Source organism: Apis cerana, linkage group LG13 (genome assembly GCF_029169275.1).
Source record: "Apis cerana isolate GH-2021 linkage group LG13, AcerK_1.0, whole genome shotgun sequence".
Lineage (NCBI taxonomy): Eukaryota > Metazoa > Arthropoda > Insecta > Hymenoptera > Apidae > Apis > Apis cerana.
The window spans coordinates 3438171-3456634 of NC_083864.1; the positions used below are offsets into that span (position 1 = coordinate 3438171).

General features: G+C 47.4%; 1 protein-coding gene across 23 annotated transcripts in view; it reads right to left on the reverse strand.

Moving 5' to 3' along the window:
* Window positions 1-18464, reverse strand: part of LOC107998782 (broad-complex core protein) — a 66701-nt gene that overhangs the window by 36413 nt on the left and 11824 nt on the right. For 4 of the 23 annotated variants that reach the window (XM_062083575.1, XM_062083586.1, XM_062083585.1 and 1 more), the window contains exons 1-5: window positions 14037-14177; window positions 8641-8842; window positions 8238-8429; window positions 7061-7652; window positions 6673-6732 (exon numbers count right to left, since the gene is read on the reverse strand). In XM_062083575.1, coding sequence (XP_061939559.1) covers window positions 6673-6732; window positions 7061-7652; window positions 8238-8429; window positions 8641-8826 — 1030 coding nt within the window. In that variant the 5' untranslated portion in view covers window positions 8827-8842; window positions 14037-14177. Of the gene's footprint in view, window positions 1-6672; window positions 6733-7060; window positions 7653-8237; window positions 8430-8640; window positions 8843-10248; window positions 10385-11515; window positions 13524-14036; window positions 14178-14395; window positions 14535-18464 lie in introns of those variants that run through there. The other 19 variants (XM_062083584.1, XM_062083578.1, XM_062083570.1 and 16 more) reach the window with 12 other exon arrangements.

Below are 18464 nucleotides of genomic sequence, written 5' to 3' on the forward strand. Positions count from 1 at the left end.
TTCTCGTCCAAATTTCCAATCCTCCCTCCCCCGACTAATTTTTAACGACCTCCGATCGCCGATCGTAACCGGTCCTTCGCCTCTCCTCTTACGTAACACCTTGCGAGCAACCTCGCGCAAGAATCGATCTCGCGTCAAGCGAAAGAAAAGAACGAGAATGCATTGGGCGACCAGCGAGCCAGCGTATCGAAAGATCGGGACGGGTGAAATTTGTCGGAAGAGGCGTATCGTTTTGGAAAGTGTCGTTTTGGAAAGAAAAGAAAAGAGAAGAGGAAGAGAGAAAAGAAGAGAGAAAGAAAGAAAGAGAGGAGAAGAAAAGAGGAGAGAAAAAAAAGAGAGAGAGAGAGAGAGAGAGAGAGAAAGATCGAGCCACGACGGCGAATGATATAGAGCGAAAGTGTAAACGCCCCTCTCTCTTTCGCTCTCCTGCCCCTCCCTCGCGCGTTCCTAGCCCCTCTTCCCTTGTCTCGCTCTTTCGTCCCGTCATATTCTCGTCTCCGTCACACCCGCGCTCACTGTTGCGCAGTTTTCGAGGTCACTTCAAGTTCATCATCGATAATAGCACAAGGCGAAAACAAGCAGCTAGACCTGGGCGTCCCCGATAAGTACATACTACAGATAAAAAATTCCATCGGATTTGGTTCAGAACGAACTTTCGTTTGGCCTTGGGAGGCGCCGCGTACGCGGCCCAAAGTAAATTGCCAACGCGCGGATCGTTGGCTACCGAAACGAGAGGGACGGCGGCACGAGGGAGGGAAGGGGCACGGAGAGGGCCGATGGAGGAGAGAGGAGAAAGAGAGAGAGAGAGAGAAAGAGAGAGAGAGAACGAGCGAGATGAGTAAGTATCGAGTAAATAGACGTATGCAAGGAGGACTCGCGGACGTCACGTAAGCAAGAGGCAGACTTTTGCACACACCATCGGAATCGACAACGTCGACAGATGGCAGCATGAATTCCGTGTTTCGCAAACACGGGGCCATTAGCGAGCCCATTACGTAACCCTCGAAATTTCTTTTCTCCTAATTTTTCGATTCCAACGCGACGCGTTCCGTCCCTCGCCCCGCGATACCCCCCGCAAATTCGCCATCCTTCGACTCGTCGTCGAAATACACAGAATCGTGGAAAAAGGGGGGAAAAAAAAGAAAAAAAGAAATAAATCCCAGGACGCGAGACCCAGGAATTTCCCTTCGTAATCGCGTCGCGGAACGCGAGGAGTCCCCGAGCCGCTCTCTCAAAAATTCGGTCGGCTCGGTTAAAGTAAAAAAAAAAAAAAAAAGAGAAAAAAAGAGAGAAAAGAAAAATAGAAAAGGGGGGAAGAAAGAAACGGTAAAGGGGAAGGGGCGGAGCGCGGTATGTCCACCGCTGGGAAATACGTCCCGTGAAATAAATATTTGCTCGATGCGCTACAACGGTTCTCTCTGATACAAAGAGACAGAGAAAGAGGATAAAGTGCTCGACTCCAGAGCCCGGCACCCGCTATTTTTATGCGGCCGGGTTTTACAACAGGTTACCGCGGATGCAGGCGTTCGCGGAAAAGAGCAGAAAACGAGAGGAAATAAAGGAAGAGAGAGGGCGGGAAGAGACAGAGAGAGAGAGAGAGAGAGAATAGGGAGGAAGAGGCGGGGGCGGAGGGGGAAGGGGGGGAGGAAGAGAAAAGGGAATCGCGACGGTTGCGGGACTGACTGCCGCCACTGTCCCGCCCGCCACCGACACCTCGTACGTATCGGGTTTTTTAAACAATTTTAGTGGCGAGCGGGAAACGGTAGCTAAGAATATCTAGGCCCGGGGAAAGAATTTCTCCTCTCTTTGCGATAATGACATCGAAACCGGCGAGTGAAACGCGGGCATAGGAAGCGCGGGGGGACGGGGGAGGGAAGGGGAGCGGGATGAATAGATTTAAAATTAGACCGCGATAAACGCATCTTTCCCTCCCCAGTTCCCGCCTCTATGCAACCGATCCTCCTTGAAAAAGTAAACGCATCGATCACGCACGTACAATTATTTTAATTTCAAATGTCACGGTGCGAAATTCATCGTCTCGTTTTCGGTAAACAACCGAAGCAAATGTGAAAGGTTAACGACACGATCGACCGTATAATTTTCATTGTTTTTTTGCGCAATTTCCTCTCTCTCTTTTTTTATATATGTATATATATATATATATAAATATATATATATAAATATATATAAAAATATATATATATAGAAAATAGAAAATTTCGCACATTCCCAACGACAATTCTACCTGCGACTCGAGCAGAAACAGATATTGCAGATAATTCGAGCAAGTTTCGAACATTTTTTCTTTCTTTCTTTTTTTTCTTTCTCTCTCTCTCTCTCTTCTTTTTCGACGCCAAGAACGAATCTGTCTAGAGAAATACCGCAGACTGCCATATGCTCGCAGCCGGCTCCGTCGGAATAAAAAGATATTAAACCGAGAGAGAGAGAGAGAGAGAGAGAGAATAGAGAGAGAGAGAGAGAGAGAGAGGGAGAGAGAAAGAGAGCGAAGGAACAAAGAAACTCGTGCGCTCTAAGGCCCCGATCGTTGCGACAAGTGGTCGTACGTTGTACTTTCTATCTGGCACGATTGTTTTTTACGTAACCGGCCATTACGAATCAGAGATGATTAAAGAACGGGCGGAGCGTGCTATTTATTGACAAGAATAAAATTTCACTTTATCGGCATATATCGAATGATAACGAGCTTTCTAAATTAAATCTAGACGAAGCTTCTAGACCTTGCTCTTTTCCCGATAAAATCGTCACTATTGCCATCACTATCATCACTATCATTATCGTCGAGTACTCGATACGGAACGGCCTCTTTCCTAATAGAAAATACATCCCGATCAAACAGCCCACTGCTAGAAAATAGAAAAGGAGGGGGAGGGGAGGAGGGGGGGTCGGATCGAATCTACTCGCGCCTTCAGCTTTAATTTTAACCGGTTAACGAAACGGTTAGGCGGAAAGTTTCGCGGGACCGACCGACGACCCTGCAATCCTATCTCCCGTCGCCTGTTCGACGTCTGAAACCTTGCCAAAATCGCGTCGTTGCAGTTGGTTGGATCCGAAAGAAAAGAGAAAGAGAGAGATAGGGAGAGGGAAGAAAAAGAAGAAAAGAAAAAAAAGAAGAAAAAGAGAAAAAAAAATCGCGACCGAGCAAACGCGCGCGACCGCGATAGATACGAGACGAGCGCAAGAGTCGAGGAATCTTGGCCGAGATAAAAATGCGAAAAAACAAACGGTCGTTCGCTGCAAATGACCGATTAGAGGAGGTGTCCCTGGCCAGGCATTTTTTTTTCTTTTCTTTTTTTTTTTTTTCAACCGAGTATAATTTTCACGGTCAAGAATGATGAGTATCGTTTTTAATGGCCGTCTCTACTCGAGCATTACCCGTCTATTTTCGCACGCCGACCGTAACCGTCCTCCTGCTGTTTCTTCGCTCTCGCACGAATGGAGGAAACCTACCATGCGTAAAGAAAAGACAGAGAGAGAGAGAGAAAGAGGGGGAGAGAGAGAGAGAGAGAGAGAGAAAGCGAGAGACGGAGAGGAAGAGAGGCGATGACTTTTTCGAAAAGAAAAGGAGAGAGGGAGGGAGAGGATGGAGGAGGAGGAGGAGGAGGAGGAGGGAGGAGCAGACAGAGAATACAGCGAATTAGGCTGCGGGACGAACAGTTTCGCGGACAAGTATAATTTAATGCGTCTAATGATTCGCAGCGCGCCGTAAAGAACGTGAGTGGCGTACCAAGGTCGTGATATTTTTAGTTTGGCCAATGTTTAGTTGGCCACGTTCGTCAGAGAGATAGAGGGACCTTGAATTTCGCGGATAACATCTGCGGCCTTATCGACGGCCCCTGATAACTTTTTCAGTACTAACCTAGTATAAGCCAGCCGTTCAAATATTAAATCGGAGGAGAAGGCGGCGATTGGCCGCACCTGAATTTACTTAACGATCTTATTGCGAGGGCGCGTTTATTAAAAAATAAAATAAAATAAAATAAAAAAAGAAAAAAGAAACGCTTTGTCCACTTACATCTTAATCGAAAAAGTAAAAAGCAAAGGAAAAAGCAAAAAAAAAAAAAAAAAACACGAATTTCCCCTCTCGAATCTCCGTTATAATTTTTTCCTCCGTTCGTCGTTCTCCACTGGAGGAACCAATCACCGCACGACGAGCGTAATCGCGATAAACGTGTAAAAATTACGCAAAATCGTGCCACCGCACGATACACGTCCGCTCGAATCGACGAACGAAATAAAAGTGAAAGCCTGTTGTATTGTATTCGTCCTACGGGACGCCGAATCAAAACACAAACGTACGGCACGCCGAATCGAAACAAGAACGTACGCGCCGTATAATCCAAAACATATACAAAGTCGAAACTTTGAAATCGTTTATCGTTTATTAATCGAGTTTAACCCTTCTTCCCCCCCTCCTTCCCTCTCCGCCCCGCTCTCGATGCGCGCGTCGCACCACCCCCGAATATGCGTACGAACGTGAGTTACGAATAGTAAAAAAAAAAAAAGAAAAAAAAGAGGAAATTTTTATGGTCGAAACGAGCGGAGAAAAAAAGAAAAAGAAAAAGAAAAAGAAAAAGAATCGCCAATAAGTCGAGAGATATACCGGAATAATTTTACCATATGGTACACGCACGTCGTACCGGGGTCAAATGTCGTTCGAATAAAAACGTAAAAAAAAAAAAAAAAAAGTGTGACAAAACAACGACCTATCACATCCTCTTTCGTAATTGGAAACGAGCGGGCTGCAAAATGTCTCGTGTCAAAACTTTTTTTTTTTATAAATTGTAAATTTTACGCACAATTGTAATGCGTGGTCATTGTAATCGATTATTGATTACGTCTATACAAAATTATAACAAAAAGGAAAAATATATATATATATATAAATTTGAATAAAAATCGATGCGTCGATCGTTACGCTGTATATATTTTTACTGTATATATATATATATATTAAATATATGTATATAAAATTATAAGCAATGTCATAATGCTGGTCGTATCGGCGATATCGCGGTAGCGGCGTGTTTTCCGTTACCAAACGTTAAACGGGACGACAACACTGATATACAAAAAAAAAAAAAAGAAAACGACGAATTAAACAATATATATATATATATATACGAGCACGTATATAAAACGTGGAGTAACGAGGGATCAATCGTCGATCAAAAAAAAAAAACGACACTTGACGCGACTCAGAGAAATTTAAAAATTTTAAAAGCGTTTAAAACAAATTCGTTTCTTGTAAAATACTTTGACAAACTTGGCGGAGACAATTTATCATTATTAGGTATTTATTAGACAACAAAGAGAACGACAGTCTGTCACCGCTGTCGTTTCACTGTCGTCTTACTTCTTCTGCGCTTTCTTTCCCTATATCTTTGTTCGTTTAGTTTTTTTTTTTTTTTTGTTTTTATTATTATTATTCCTCGATCATTTTCCAAGGGGTTCTTTTTTGATTTTTTTTTTTTTTTTCTTTTCTTTTCTCTTTTCCATTAGACGTGAGATAGAGATTTTGCGGCAGATACTTTGTACAGTGATGCCAAACAGTGATGGTTGCTTTCATCGCTTTATGCCAATTAGAATGATCGGATCGAATTCGACGACTTCGAAGGAACGAACGTATCCGCTGTATTTCTTTCTTCTTTGCCCGCCAGTTATCCGACGTGGTTATACGACGAGCGCGTATCTATAAAACGATATCGATCGATTCCTCGCGGCTGTGCATGCGTGCGCGTGTATATTTCTTTCCTTTCCATTTTGCGCCAAGAAATTCGCGATCGTTCGTTCGCGGTCCGAAAGAGGAAGGACGGATCGATAGATCAGCAGATAAATTCATTCCGATCGAATCCGGCGAATGATCCGGTTGATAAACACATCGAATGAAATGTAGATGCAAGGCGAATTCGAATAAATGGTATTCATTTTGAGTAATGATGATATCGATGATTTTTGTAAACGCATGCTAATTAGAAGAGGTTTTAATCGTCCAAGCAGACAGTAATGCTCTTTCACCGCAACCAAATAAAAAAATAAATATATATATATATATAAAATATGTATGTATGTATGTATGTATGTATATATATATATGGTATATTCATTCTTATATAATTCGATGATTTTTGGTTAGTGTTTGATATAACTGCACAAGTCCTTCTTTTTTTTTCCTTTTTTTTTTTTTTAGTTACTTTTTTTTTCTTTCCTTTTTTTTTTTTTAATTCAAGAGCGAACACCGCCACACCGCGGACAATTGCGGGCCACGATGTGATCGACTGTGATGCGATCGATAGAAAATATAACATAATATGGAACACAGCATAGAAGAAAAGTTGCCCTTTTTTTTTCTCTTTTTTTTTTCCTTTAGTGAAAAATCAAAAGAAATCAAGCTTGTTCAAGTCAACATCCCCCATCAACGAATCGGAAATCGGTAACGTATTGGTTCATCGTCAAGACACGAGAACACGCATACAAGTATATGTATATATATATGTACACGGGGGGAGAGGGGCGGTGGTTGTGTTCCAACTCGTGTTCCCTCGAGTTCCTCGATCTCGTTGATTCTAATGATTTTACATTACAGGGCAGAGCCAGGTAGGAAGTAAGTAAGTGAGTAAGTAAGTAAGTAAGTAAGTAAGGCTTAATTCTTACCTTGCGAAGTTCCTGCCAAGTCCGGTGGTTGCAACCCGTGGCCCATTCCTGGAAATTTCACTATCGTCACACGTAGCAACGAACGTTCTCTCGCGACAACGATCGAACAACGGCCTGTACGCAACATCGCAATTAAACTCTTGGCTCGAACTAAAAAAAGCTAAAACTCGAGAAGAAAGAAAGAAAGAGAGAAAGAAAGAACGAGAAGCAGAGAGAGAGACACGGAAAGGGAGAGGAAGGAAGAGAGAAAAGTACGAAGGAGGGAAGTTCGTAAGAAAAGGAAAAGAGAGAAAAGCATGCTCGACGAAATAGCAAATCAAAATCGGTCAAATGAAAATTGGTCAAATGCGTACAGGCCTGTGCTCCGAGCAGGAAATTGTCCACGTACCTGACAACGGTGTATGCTCCGTGGCCAACGCCGCCATACTGAAATTAAAGCTTCCCGGCGTGGGCGGGAAGATTTTCGTCTCGGACAAAAAATTGGGGGTGGACGTGTGCTCGGACTCGGCCTCGTGCTCGTTACTGCTCGCCGACGCGGGCGGCCGATCGGACGCAGCCGCGCCGGAATCCGACGAGTCCTCGTTGTTCCCCGCGGCGTTACCGCTGTTACCACCTGTCAGCTCCAACGGCTCGCACTTGATATTGTCCTCGAGGGGGCTGTTCTCCTCGTGGACCCCGTTCCCCTCCACCTTGCTCGACACGTGGTTGTTCTTCACCCCCATCGAGAAATCGGTGGGCGTAGCGTCGTTGTTGTTGAGCGGCGGCGAAAGCACCCTCGGCTTCTTCGCCGTCTCATCGTGGGGATCGGGCGTCCGTCTCTCGTTCCTGCGTATCTGCGCTCTGCGCAACAATTGCTGCACGGTGGTCGGTGTCGGGGTAACCGGCGTCGGTGGTGAACCACCCCTGGGAAAACTCTCCTCCAATTTCTCGTGGAAAGGAAGGTGATTGCCACCGGCGGCCAACGCGCGCACGTGGGACAGCTGTAACGTGAACAGAAGGAGGAAAGAAAGAAAGAAAGAAAGAAAGAAGAGAGAGAGAGAGAGGTGGGATCACAGGCAAGCATCGGAAAGAACAAGTAACAAGTAAAGAGATCTTCGATGAAGAAAATAAAATAATGGTGTATGCATATCGTCCGTCAATACCGCGCATGCCCTCGAGACCACGATTACGATTGCTCGCTTTCTATTTGTAACCACCGCGGGCCGGTTATCTTTGTTTGCTTGACCTATGACAATTATGGATTGGAATCAAGATGGATACACATTGTGCACCGAGATAAGGGTAAACTCTTCTCTCCAGAGTTGAAAGTCACGTCTACGTATCGGAGATGATAACATGCGAACCGTAATCAATTTGCTGGCTTGCCGATAATTAATTAAACACCGCACAGGTAACGCGATGCCCGTTAGGCGCACGTTACGAATTTTTCCGTCTACGTATCGCGGCCACGAACGGCCATGGAGGGGGAAGGAGGGAAGGAGGAGGGAGGAAGAGAAAGAGAGAAAGAGAGAGAGAGAGAGAGACAGACAGACAGAGAGAGAGATTGATCAGAGAAACCCGCTTACCTCGTCCCTGTCCGTTTGGTCTGCCTGTTGCGTAAGCCCCGATACCCTGAGGACTTCGGCAGTCTTCAAAAAACTGCTAAGGGAACGCTGATGCACGTTCACCTCCCCGTGATAGATGAACTCGACCAATGCGTGCAAGTCGCTGAACGCTACGTCCTGAAGTACTATCACCGGGTGTTTACACGGTGTGCTCTGCAAAAGGGAAAGCAAGGGGGGAAAGAAGAGACATTTTTCTCGCGATACGTTTAAACATTGACGTTGCACTCGATAGGTCCTATCCTATACATATATATATATACACATGTATCGCTTTGGAATTACGTTCAAGGAGTGTGCGAGGGAGGGCGACGAGGGGAGAGGGGTGGTTGATGAAAAAGGGGGATGGGGGGAGGGCGTGCCTTACCTTGAGCAATTCTCTAAAATAAGGGCTGCAAGCGGAAAGTACGACGCGGTGCGCTTTGAGGCTTCTGCCATCGCAGGCCAGTGTGACGTCCACAAAATCCTCATCGTCCCTCAAGTTCTCAAATGCCGACGTTATACTGCTTTGGTAATTGTTCCATCGCAGACAAAAGTGTTGCGTATCTACCATCGTTATATCTATTCACCTACAATCAGAAAGAGAACGGTTCGCTACAGTTCAAACAGGTGGAAACTTGACACTTATCTTATCACGCACAGGTGAATTGAAAGAAAGGAGAAAAGAAAAGAAAAAAAGAAAAGCAAAAAGAAAAAAAAAGAAAAAAGAAAAGAGAAAACTATCCAGCAACTTTTTTTTTTCGACGACGGGTCGAAAGGAGAGAGAGAGAGAGAGAGAGATGATGACCACAAACGTGTTTTCAAACCGTTCCACACGGGCCGTGTTTCCACGGAATACGAAATTCGAGAGCAGAAATTTTCTAGTTGCACGCGTGATAAACCGCGGTATAGATAAATTTTCGATAACCGGTTTCGCTTTCAAAATTCGAAAAGAAAGAAACAGAGAAAGAAAGAAAGAAAGAAAAGAAAAACATCGTTGCAACGCGACGCATGCAACGCGATCGATCTCGATCTCGTTACCCGTTACACGTAGTGCGATCATCGCGAGCGTGGGCAGGGGAGATCGTGGAAGGGGAAGAGGGAAAGCAGGAAAAAGATGTTTCGCCCATCCGTCCCCAAAAGAGGGAAAAAAAGGAAAAAGAAAAAGAAAAAAAAGGACGGACCAAGATTATATAATTGTTTCTTTCTTCGGCCTTTCTTTGTTTAACCAAACCAAACGTGTTTACCGTTTAGGTGTGTCATTAGAACAGATGTTAATTTCTCTTACGCTTCTCACGAGTGGTCGTCTCACGGAGAGAGAGACAGAGAGAGAGAATACTTATGTAACTCGCGAATTAATACGGAGATTCGCTTATTAGGGGCAAGGTGGACCGGCACAGATATGATTCCCGTGCCCTGCGTCCAACAATATGCCGTTAATTCGTGACGGGAATAAGAATATTTCCCCCCGAGGCGGGGGAGGGGGGAGAAAGAAGGAGAGGAAAGGGAGGAGAGGGGGGGAAGGAACGTGTAAAATATTCTATTCGAAACGGCGGATTCTCGGGGATATCGCGATATTTTTACGGTGAAGAAAGGTGAAGGAAGGGAAGGGAAAAGGAGAGGAGCACGCGTGTTCTCTTACGCGTTCGAGAAATTGTAGAAATTGTATGTAATGTAGGCGCGTCTCATCGTCGTGCGAAAGGAGAAACGGCGCGGATAAGAATAAGAGAAATATTAGTCCGCGTTTCTTTAGCAGCCGAGAGAAGTGTCGGAGAAAGAGTAAGAAAATTGAAGAGTGCATGAAGGGAGGGGGGAGGGGGTGACGGTGGACGGAGAGGGGGAGGGCGGAGGGGCGTAAAAATAGAAGCGAAGGATTACGCTACTTTTTCCTTTTTTTCTTCTTCTTCTTTCCTTCTTCTTTCTTTCTTTCTTTCTTTCTTTCTTTTTTTTTCTTTTCTTTTTATTTATTTTATTTTTATTTTTATTTGCACCGTACCAAGAAAATTAGGTCGGCAGGCTGGAGTGAAGCCAGAACATACGATTAAATAATTCTCTCCGCCACTTATAAAAGCGCAAGCATTAAATGTATGCTGATAGTGTTATCTTAGCGAAATGATAAAAAAAAAAAAGGAAAAAAAAAAAGATCTTAAAACAAATTTACAGTGCTCGTTGCCCGCGTCGTACGTGTGTGGTGCACGCCATGACAAAAGCTTTCGATATAAAATGGAATTAATGATCGCCGATTTGTTTTTTCTCGTATTCTGTCTCGTAACGCGTTATACACGATAAGAAGGAGCACGGATACCGTATACTATTTTACAACGTTTCCGTTGATAATCGTATCGCTGATTCGAAAGGTATTTTTGCGCTGTCCGGCTCGTCGCTTCGAAGAAATAGTAATTAAAGTACACACGATCGCGCACAAAAGAAACCACGCACGAACCACCGGCGAAACGATGCGAATAATATTAAATATATACGCCACGATATTTTGGATACGTTCCAACGATTATCTCCGTTAAAATAAATCAAGAAAAAAAAGAAAGAAAGAAAGTAAAAAAAGAAAGAAAGAAAGAAAGAAAGAAAGAAAAAAAATAAAAAGAAAGAAAGAAAGAAAAAAAGAGCAATTTCGTTTTCTCTTCTCTTCTCTCTCTCTCTCTCTCTGTCTCCCTCTCTCTCTCTCTCTCTTTCTCTCCCTCGCTCTCTCGCTCTCTCTCTCTCTCTCTCTCTCTCTCTCTCCTCAGATACACATTTATCATATAAGCCGCGCGGTGCGATTCGAAAACTGTTTTCAGACTTTTTTAAATTCGCTATCGCGTACTGCTAAATTTATATGTGACGAATTCTAGATAAGTTTCGCAGTGCCGTGAAAATCCTGAGCAACATTTTGATAATAGGACCGGGCTGGAAGTGACGGCGAGGCACTCCACGAGGCACGAGGACATTCGACAAAAGAAACTCGTTCGTTCGCGTTGCCGATCGACGAGTCACGTCCCTTGTTCAATAAATTTTTCACGCTCCGTGAATTTTCCTAATTACAACTATTCCCTCCTAATCCAGTGAAATGTGAAGCGCGCATTTTTTTTTCTTTTCGGGGGAGAGGAAGGAAGGGAGGGAGGGAGGGAAGAAAGAGAGAGAGAGAGAGAGAGAGAGAGAGAGAGAGAGAGAGAAAGAAAAAAAAATGACAGGCGATCGGGACGAAGGCGCGAGAGGAATGCGAAGAGGATTGCGAAGACCACGAGTCACGAGTACACATACGATACCTTTTTCCTCAGCGATCTCGGCTAAACGGCAGTTACGCTTTTCGTATTTCTAAGGCACAATCACCACACATTATCCAGAAAGTAATCACAGTTCGAAGAAAGTAGATGCGTTATCGCGAAAGCACACCTATCACCCGTCATGCCGCGCAAGCTAATGACCGAAACAATGAACCGAATTGAAACGCTCTGCGTTTTATCTGCACAACGCCACCTCGCAAAAAAGTGCGCACTTCACAAGTTCGCGAAAAAGTCCCCTACACACGGCCACTAGTGCTGCTTCGTCGTGGCGGAATGTCATTCTCGTCGGGCCGATCCGTGCACGGCGCCTCGTCCACAACGACCCGTTTCAACCATTCGCCCACCGATTTCTCTCCTTCCCTCCTTCCTCTATCCTCGATCCTTCGCCTTCGAAACTCCCGTGGAAAAGAAAAAAAAAAAATCTGCCGAGAGATTATCGATCGATCGATGACCGTGGGGACGAGGGACGCGTCGCGAAACGTGATCGCGTTGACAAGACGGCCGCGCGTCAAATGATCGAGGAAAGCCGGTTATTTTCGCCGGCTTAAGAATAATACCGGAAGAAACGAAGGAGGAAGCAAAGGAAGAAAGGAAGGAAGGAAGGAAGGAAGGAAAAGAAGAAAAGAGAAGAGAAGAGAAGAGAAGAGAAGAGAAGAGAAGAGAAGAGAAGAGAGGAACGTTCGGGAAGAAGGAGGAAAGAGGAGGAAGGCGAAGACGAAGAGGCGCAAGGGATCGGCAACGAGCGGTTTCGCGCGTGCCGCGACGCGTACACCGGACGACAGAGGGAGAAAAAATATGAGAGGAGAGACGGAATAAGCGTGTCTCGGCCGTCGTTTCCCGCTTCCAGTGGGCAGAGGCTCGCGATTCGTCGACGCTGATCGAGGGAATCGTCAAGGATCACATGTCTCGCGCCGGATACGAGAGCAACGAACGAACGAACGAACGAACGAAAGAACAAGTCGGGCAGAGAAACGGAGGCAAACAGAGATAAAGAGAGAGAGAGAAAGAGAGAGAGAGAGAAAGAGGGAGAGAAGAGAGACACGTCGCAAAAGAAGCAGAAGAAGTCACGAGGTGTTCGAAAAACCGGAAACGTCACGATCCTCGAAGGAGCACGTTGGAACACCAGTCCCACCGGTGGCCTCTTTCTCCGTCACATACCGTGCGAACTAACCCCCGAAACGTCACGTCACGACTGTGCAGCTGTGTGCTGCCTTCGTCGACGCGGGCGTACGTCGCGGCGCGGCAGCGAGGCCGCACGAAAACGTACGAAAAGCCGACGATCGCCGGTACGACGAGCGAGAACGAGCGACAGGAGGGAGAAAGAGGTGCCGTCTGACGGAGAAAGAAGGCCAAAGACACACACACACACACACACACACGCGTCTAAACACGCGGGGAGAGAGAACACGAACACGAACGGACGGACGGATGGACAGTGACAGAGAGGAGAGGGAGGGAAAAAAAAAGAGAGCGGGAGGACGAGACGAGAAAAGACACAAGGGCCGAAGCAGATTTGAGCAGATTTCGACGGGAATCGAATTATTTTTTTTCTTTCTTTTTATCCATCCATCCATCCATCCATCCACTCCCTTCCGTCGCGAGGATGGATATAAACCTGGATGGTGGATGATACGCGATCGAGGAAGGGCTTTTTTTTTACCTTGCGCCGTTCTCACGTGCGATCCACGATTTCCCTCCTGTTCTCCTCCCTCCCTCTCTCCCTCTCCCTCTCTCTCTCTCTCTCTCTTCATCTCACGTTGCACGCGATTCAGAAGCGCATCCTTCGAGCGCAGCTTTTTCACGCGCCGCTTTCCCCCGTTTCGCGCGTCCAACGAAGGAATCGAGAGGCGAGGCAGACGCACTGATCGGATCGGAATGGTGATGAGAAACCCGTGTCCGAAAAACGCGAATCCGAAAATAATCCGATATATGAATATATTCTATCGGTTCTTCCCTAAAAGAAAAGTGACTACTCTTTTCTCTCTTTCTCTCTCTCTTTCTCCGCGTACGCGTTACACACACGCGCTCGCGTTCGATTCGAGCGAGGACGAGAGGAGAGAAGAGGGTTGATGCCGCGAGAGGACAGGCAGCGAGGGGAGAGAAGTCCGAGGCTGTGCTCGGCGGCGATACAACGCCCAAGCAGTGGCACACCACGCGCGCGGCTTCGCGTCGTCGCGGAAAGAAAGAAAGAAAGAAAGAAAGAAAGAAAAGAAACGAAGAAAAACCCAAGGAAGGAAGGAAGGAAGGAAGGAAAAGAATCGGGAGGGGAGAAGAGAAAGAGAAAGAAGAACACGGTATCACGCCGCCTTTTAATTCATCATTCGTTTCCTCTGCCCGTTTCCTCTCTCTCTTTCGCTCTCTCTCCTCTCTCTTCTCCCTCTTTCTCTCTCTCTCTCTCTCTTTGGCTCGTGTGTGCGTTAAATCGTTGGAGTATTCCCGCGAAATGCGAAACTGACCGGGAACGCGCGGGAATTTCGAACCGGCTCTCGCACGCACGACCTACCTAGCCACGTGTTTCTCTGTTCGGGATGCAGGCAGCCACCGTGACGCAAATTGCCGCGCGCTTCACTCCGGAATGCGAAGCCTCTCTCGCCGCTACGTTCCACCGAGACACAACCACCACCACCGTCGCCGCCGCCGCCGCCGCCACCACCACCACCACCACCACCACCACCACCACCACCACCACCACCACCACCACCACCACCACCACCAGCACCACCACCACCACCACCACCACCGCCACCACCACCAGCCACCATCAACCACCACTACTACTAGTATTACTACTACTGCTGCTTCTACTACTACTACTACTACTATTACTACTACTATTACTACTACTACTACTACTACTACTACTAGTGCTGCTGGTGCCGCTGTTGTTGCTGCTGTTGCTGCTGCTGTCGCTGGTGCTGCCGCCGCCGGTGTTGATACTGTTACTACCACCGAAACGTGCGAGCGTAGTAGCCGGATTCGCGCGCGTGGATTCGCGGATGATCGCGGATGATCGTGGAGGCACACCAACCGTTGACACGTCGTGGAACAAAGTCACTGTCACGGCGGCGCAACACGTTCCGCGTTTCAAAGAGGGAGGAGGTGGAGCCCCTCGTGCGCGAGGGTGGAGAGAAAGACCGGCGAGAGTGCGAGAAGGAGGAGAGAGAATGAGTGAGAGAGAAAGGGGGAGGAGGGAAGGAGGGAAGATGTGCGTAAGGTGTAACCGTAACGAAAGGTAACGTGCCGAGGCGAGTGTATCGTCGGTCGTGTCGTGTCACGGCGAGAGCCACGAGAGGCCGAGAAGCACCGAGAGTACGGCTGCAGCTCCCGAGTCTGGTTAGGACTAGCACGCGGGGGGGAACGGCGCCCGCCGGCCGCCGTTATTCTTTATCGGAGCATGAGACATCTGTCGTAATAAGTGCGGACTAAAAAATAGTGCGTACGCAGAGAGAGAGAAAGAGAGGGAGAGAGGAGAGAGCAACGGAGAAAAGAGAGCCCGAATGCCTGAATGGTGGGGAGCTTTATGCCTGTGGCCGCATCGGCCGTGCCTCCTCTTTCACCCCGCTATACCCTTGCCCTGCCCACCTCTTTTCTCTTCTCTTCTCTTCTCTTCTCTTCTCTCCTCTCTCGATTCTCCCTTTCGTCCTCTCCTTCGCGAATCTACCTCCCTCCCCTCTCTCTCTCTCTCTCTCTCTCTTCGTCGCTCACTCGCCCCCCTTGTCCCTGTTCCAGGGGCCCACCCCACTTATCCCACCCGTTAGCCCACGAGACGAAAATGCGCAAAGCTAACGACTTCCAATTAAAAGCGCTGGAGTTGGAATTTTAAAAGGCGCCACCACCAGTGCCCGCTACGATTCGCGCGGCAACGATTTATCCATCCGGTTCCTAGCACTTGCTGTCGTCCGCACCGTGATCGTCGTCGCCGCCTCTGACGGATTGTTTGGGCTCGCAAGTTTTTCCGAGGACGGCGAGGCATGCGAGGTATCATATATATATTATATATGATCGAAGGAAACTTTTCGAGTCTCGAGGACAAGAGAAAAAAAATAGAGAGCGATTTCCTCGATCCTCGTTTTTTAAAATCTCACGATCATCCACTCCCACGCGTCGCGTCTGTCCAACGAGCGCGTGTCTATCGAATTCTCTCCTCTCTAATCGTTCACCGATATTTTAACGAGGAAAGGCGGTACGCTCTCTCTCTCTCTCTCTCTCTGGACAGAGTCTAGCCATCCATCTATTCGGCAGCCGGCCTGTCTCGCGATCTCCCTTTCTGCCATCCTGCTCCTGCTAAGCTCGCGCCCGCAGCTACTACCCCCTCCGTCGGTGCTGTAGGCGACCCCACTCGATTCGCCCCTCAAAAAATCATTACGCCCTTCCGCGGGCTGCGCATGAACGCGGTTTTAATTCGCTACTAGAAAAGTAAAATGTAAACGCCGTTGGATGAGAGGGGAGACGGGGGAGGGTGGGCCGAACGGGAGTCGGTGCGGGCTTAGGAAGGACGAGGGGACGAGAGAGAGAGCGAGGAAACGAGCGAAAAGGGCGGAGGGGCCGTGGAGGGAAGGACAGAGAGAGAGAGAGAGAAAGAAAGAGAGAGAAAAAGAGGAGGGCGACCCGAAGGAAAAAGCGTGCTAGGGAGCGAGAGAAGGACCGTGTGAGAGACAGGCGGAAGAGAGGGAGAGAGAGAGAGAGAGAGAGAGAGAAGAGCAAAGTTTCGCGGACGTAGTCGAGGACGAGGCGAACGAGGACGAGGAACGCGACGACTGTGAGAGCACGACGTAGGACAGATCCTTTTTCCACCGCCGTGGCGGGAAAGAGGAGGATCTAGAGAGAGAGAGAGAGAGAGAGAGAGAGAGAGGAGAGACAGAGAGGGAGCCGGGAGCGAGAGGAGGATACGCTCCCCTACTTCTCTAGGGGTTCCATTGTAATATTTATTGATTGGATTCCTAGGAGCCAAAGCCGAGGGCTGTGGCACCTATACTTCGACTAGATTGCCTAGAAATGTTTCCGTGTGAAACGCGGCGACGAGCAACCCCGTTTTTCCGTTCCTCTGCCCGTTTCCTTCTCCCGTTTCCTATCCCGTTCCACCGGAGAGGAACGTTCCACTGACCTTGGTCGAATAATTCACGGTAAATAGCCGTGAGCGGGAATGCGCCTCCACCAGTTACGAAATAAATCCCACCTGTGAAAAGGACGCGCGCCCCGATTGTTAATTTTCACCTCTGACAAACAAAAACCGGGGGGAGCGGGGGGGAAAAAAAAAAAAGAAAAAAAAAGGAAAAAAAAAATCGAAAAAAAAACCACGCGCGTGTACGTTAATCCTTTTATACCGAAATTGATTCGGTGGTAAAATCTATCTAAATAAAACGCGTTTATCCTATCACGCCAAATTGTGTCTGAAAAAAAATCGACTGTCCAAACACGATGAATCACATCCTGCGGTCTATTTCCCCGAATAAAGTAGCTCTGTTCAACGGCAAATCGTATTTACGGGATATTTTATTTTTTCAAGACCGATTGTCACAGACCGCGTTAAATACGCGGGCGGGATAAACGAGAGTGAACGAGAGCGACGTGTAAAAAAAAAAAAAAGAAGAAAGAAAGAAAGAAAAAAAAAGAAAGAAAAAAGAGAGGGAGAGAGATTTCTTAATTACACGCAAGCCGAGTTGAAACGGACGGACGAACGGGTGCATCGTCTTTCTTTATCCCCTCCCCCCGATCGATCGGGGATAAATAAATACACGATACGTCGAACGTTTCGTTTCGTATGGAGTACACCGCACCGTCAGTCTGTGAGTCAGTTGTCCTTGAATGCGTGTATTCAGGATACCGCGTGTCGTCGTTCCTCCTCCTCCTCCTCCTCCTCGAGTGCACACCTCCGCGTTGTTGTTTGTAAAATCGAGGTTGCGGTTGAAAAATTAATGAACTTTCCCGTAGGTGGATAGGTAGATGGGTAGATAGGAGAGGAGAGAAGGAAAGGAAGAAAGACAGAAAGGAAAAGAAAAAAAGAAAAAGAAAAAAAGAAAGAAGAGTAAGGAAACGGCGGAGTAAATAAAACGGTGGCGCGTGCTGGCGAGATCGTTTGCGCTGCTAACGAACGCGTGATGCGTTTAACCGTTTGCCGGGAAGAGGACGACGCGTCGTCGTCGCGTTGAACGCTGAATTGCGGTAAATGCGGCCCGAGGATAATAATGCATAATAACGAGGAACGTAAACCTGAAGCGCGCGCGCGATAAAAAGAGAGAAAGGGACGATGGTTTAGTTGGTCGGCCGTAAAAAGAAAAACACGCGCAGGGAAAATGCAGATGTTTCGACCGGTCCTTCGCGTACACGCCGAGCCTCGTAGCCTCCACCTGCGTTAGATTCGATCGCGTGATACACGATCCTCTCTTTGTCTCGCGACCGACTCTACGACGGCGTGCAAGCTTGCAGGTGCCCGAGGACTGGGCAGGGAATCGAGAGAGGAAGAGAGAGAGAGAGAGAGAGAGAGAAAGGGAAAGAGTCGAGAGGAAAAGAGGCGAGGAAAAAGGAAAAAGGAAATTTTCGTTTCCCTCGTTTTCGAATCGATCGAATTCGAAGCATTATTTATAATCGACCTCGATTCGCGTTGGTAGACTACCACTAAATAAAGAGGGTGATGTATTTTTATCACCGGACTCGCGATAATTGGGTCGAAAAATTCGGAGAGGACAGTTTCGATTTCTCGCTCTTCGAATTTCGAAAACGCATCATCGGCCGATGCGATATGTCCCGGTGTGTCCCCGGGTTCAAGGCTATCGCGGAACGCTGGACCAAGACATTCCTACCCTGTAAATTCCGCCCCTACCGTCCCACCGTTTTCTTTCCCTCCTCCACCAGTTCACTCACACGCATTACCACCTCCTCACTGCCTATCTACGTCACGCGTCTACTTCTCCATCGACTACAACCCCTCCCC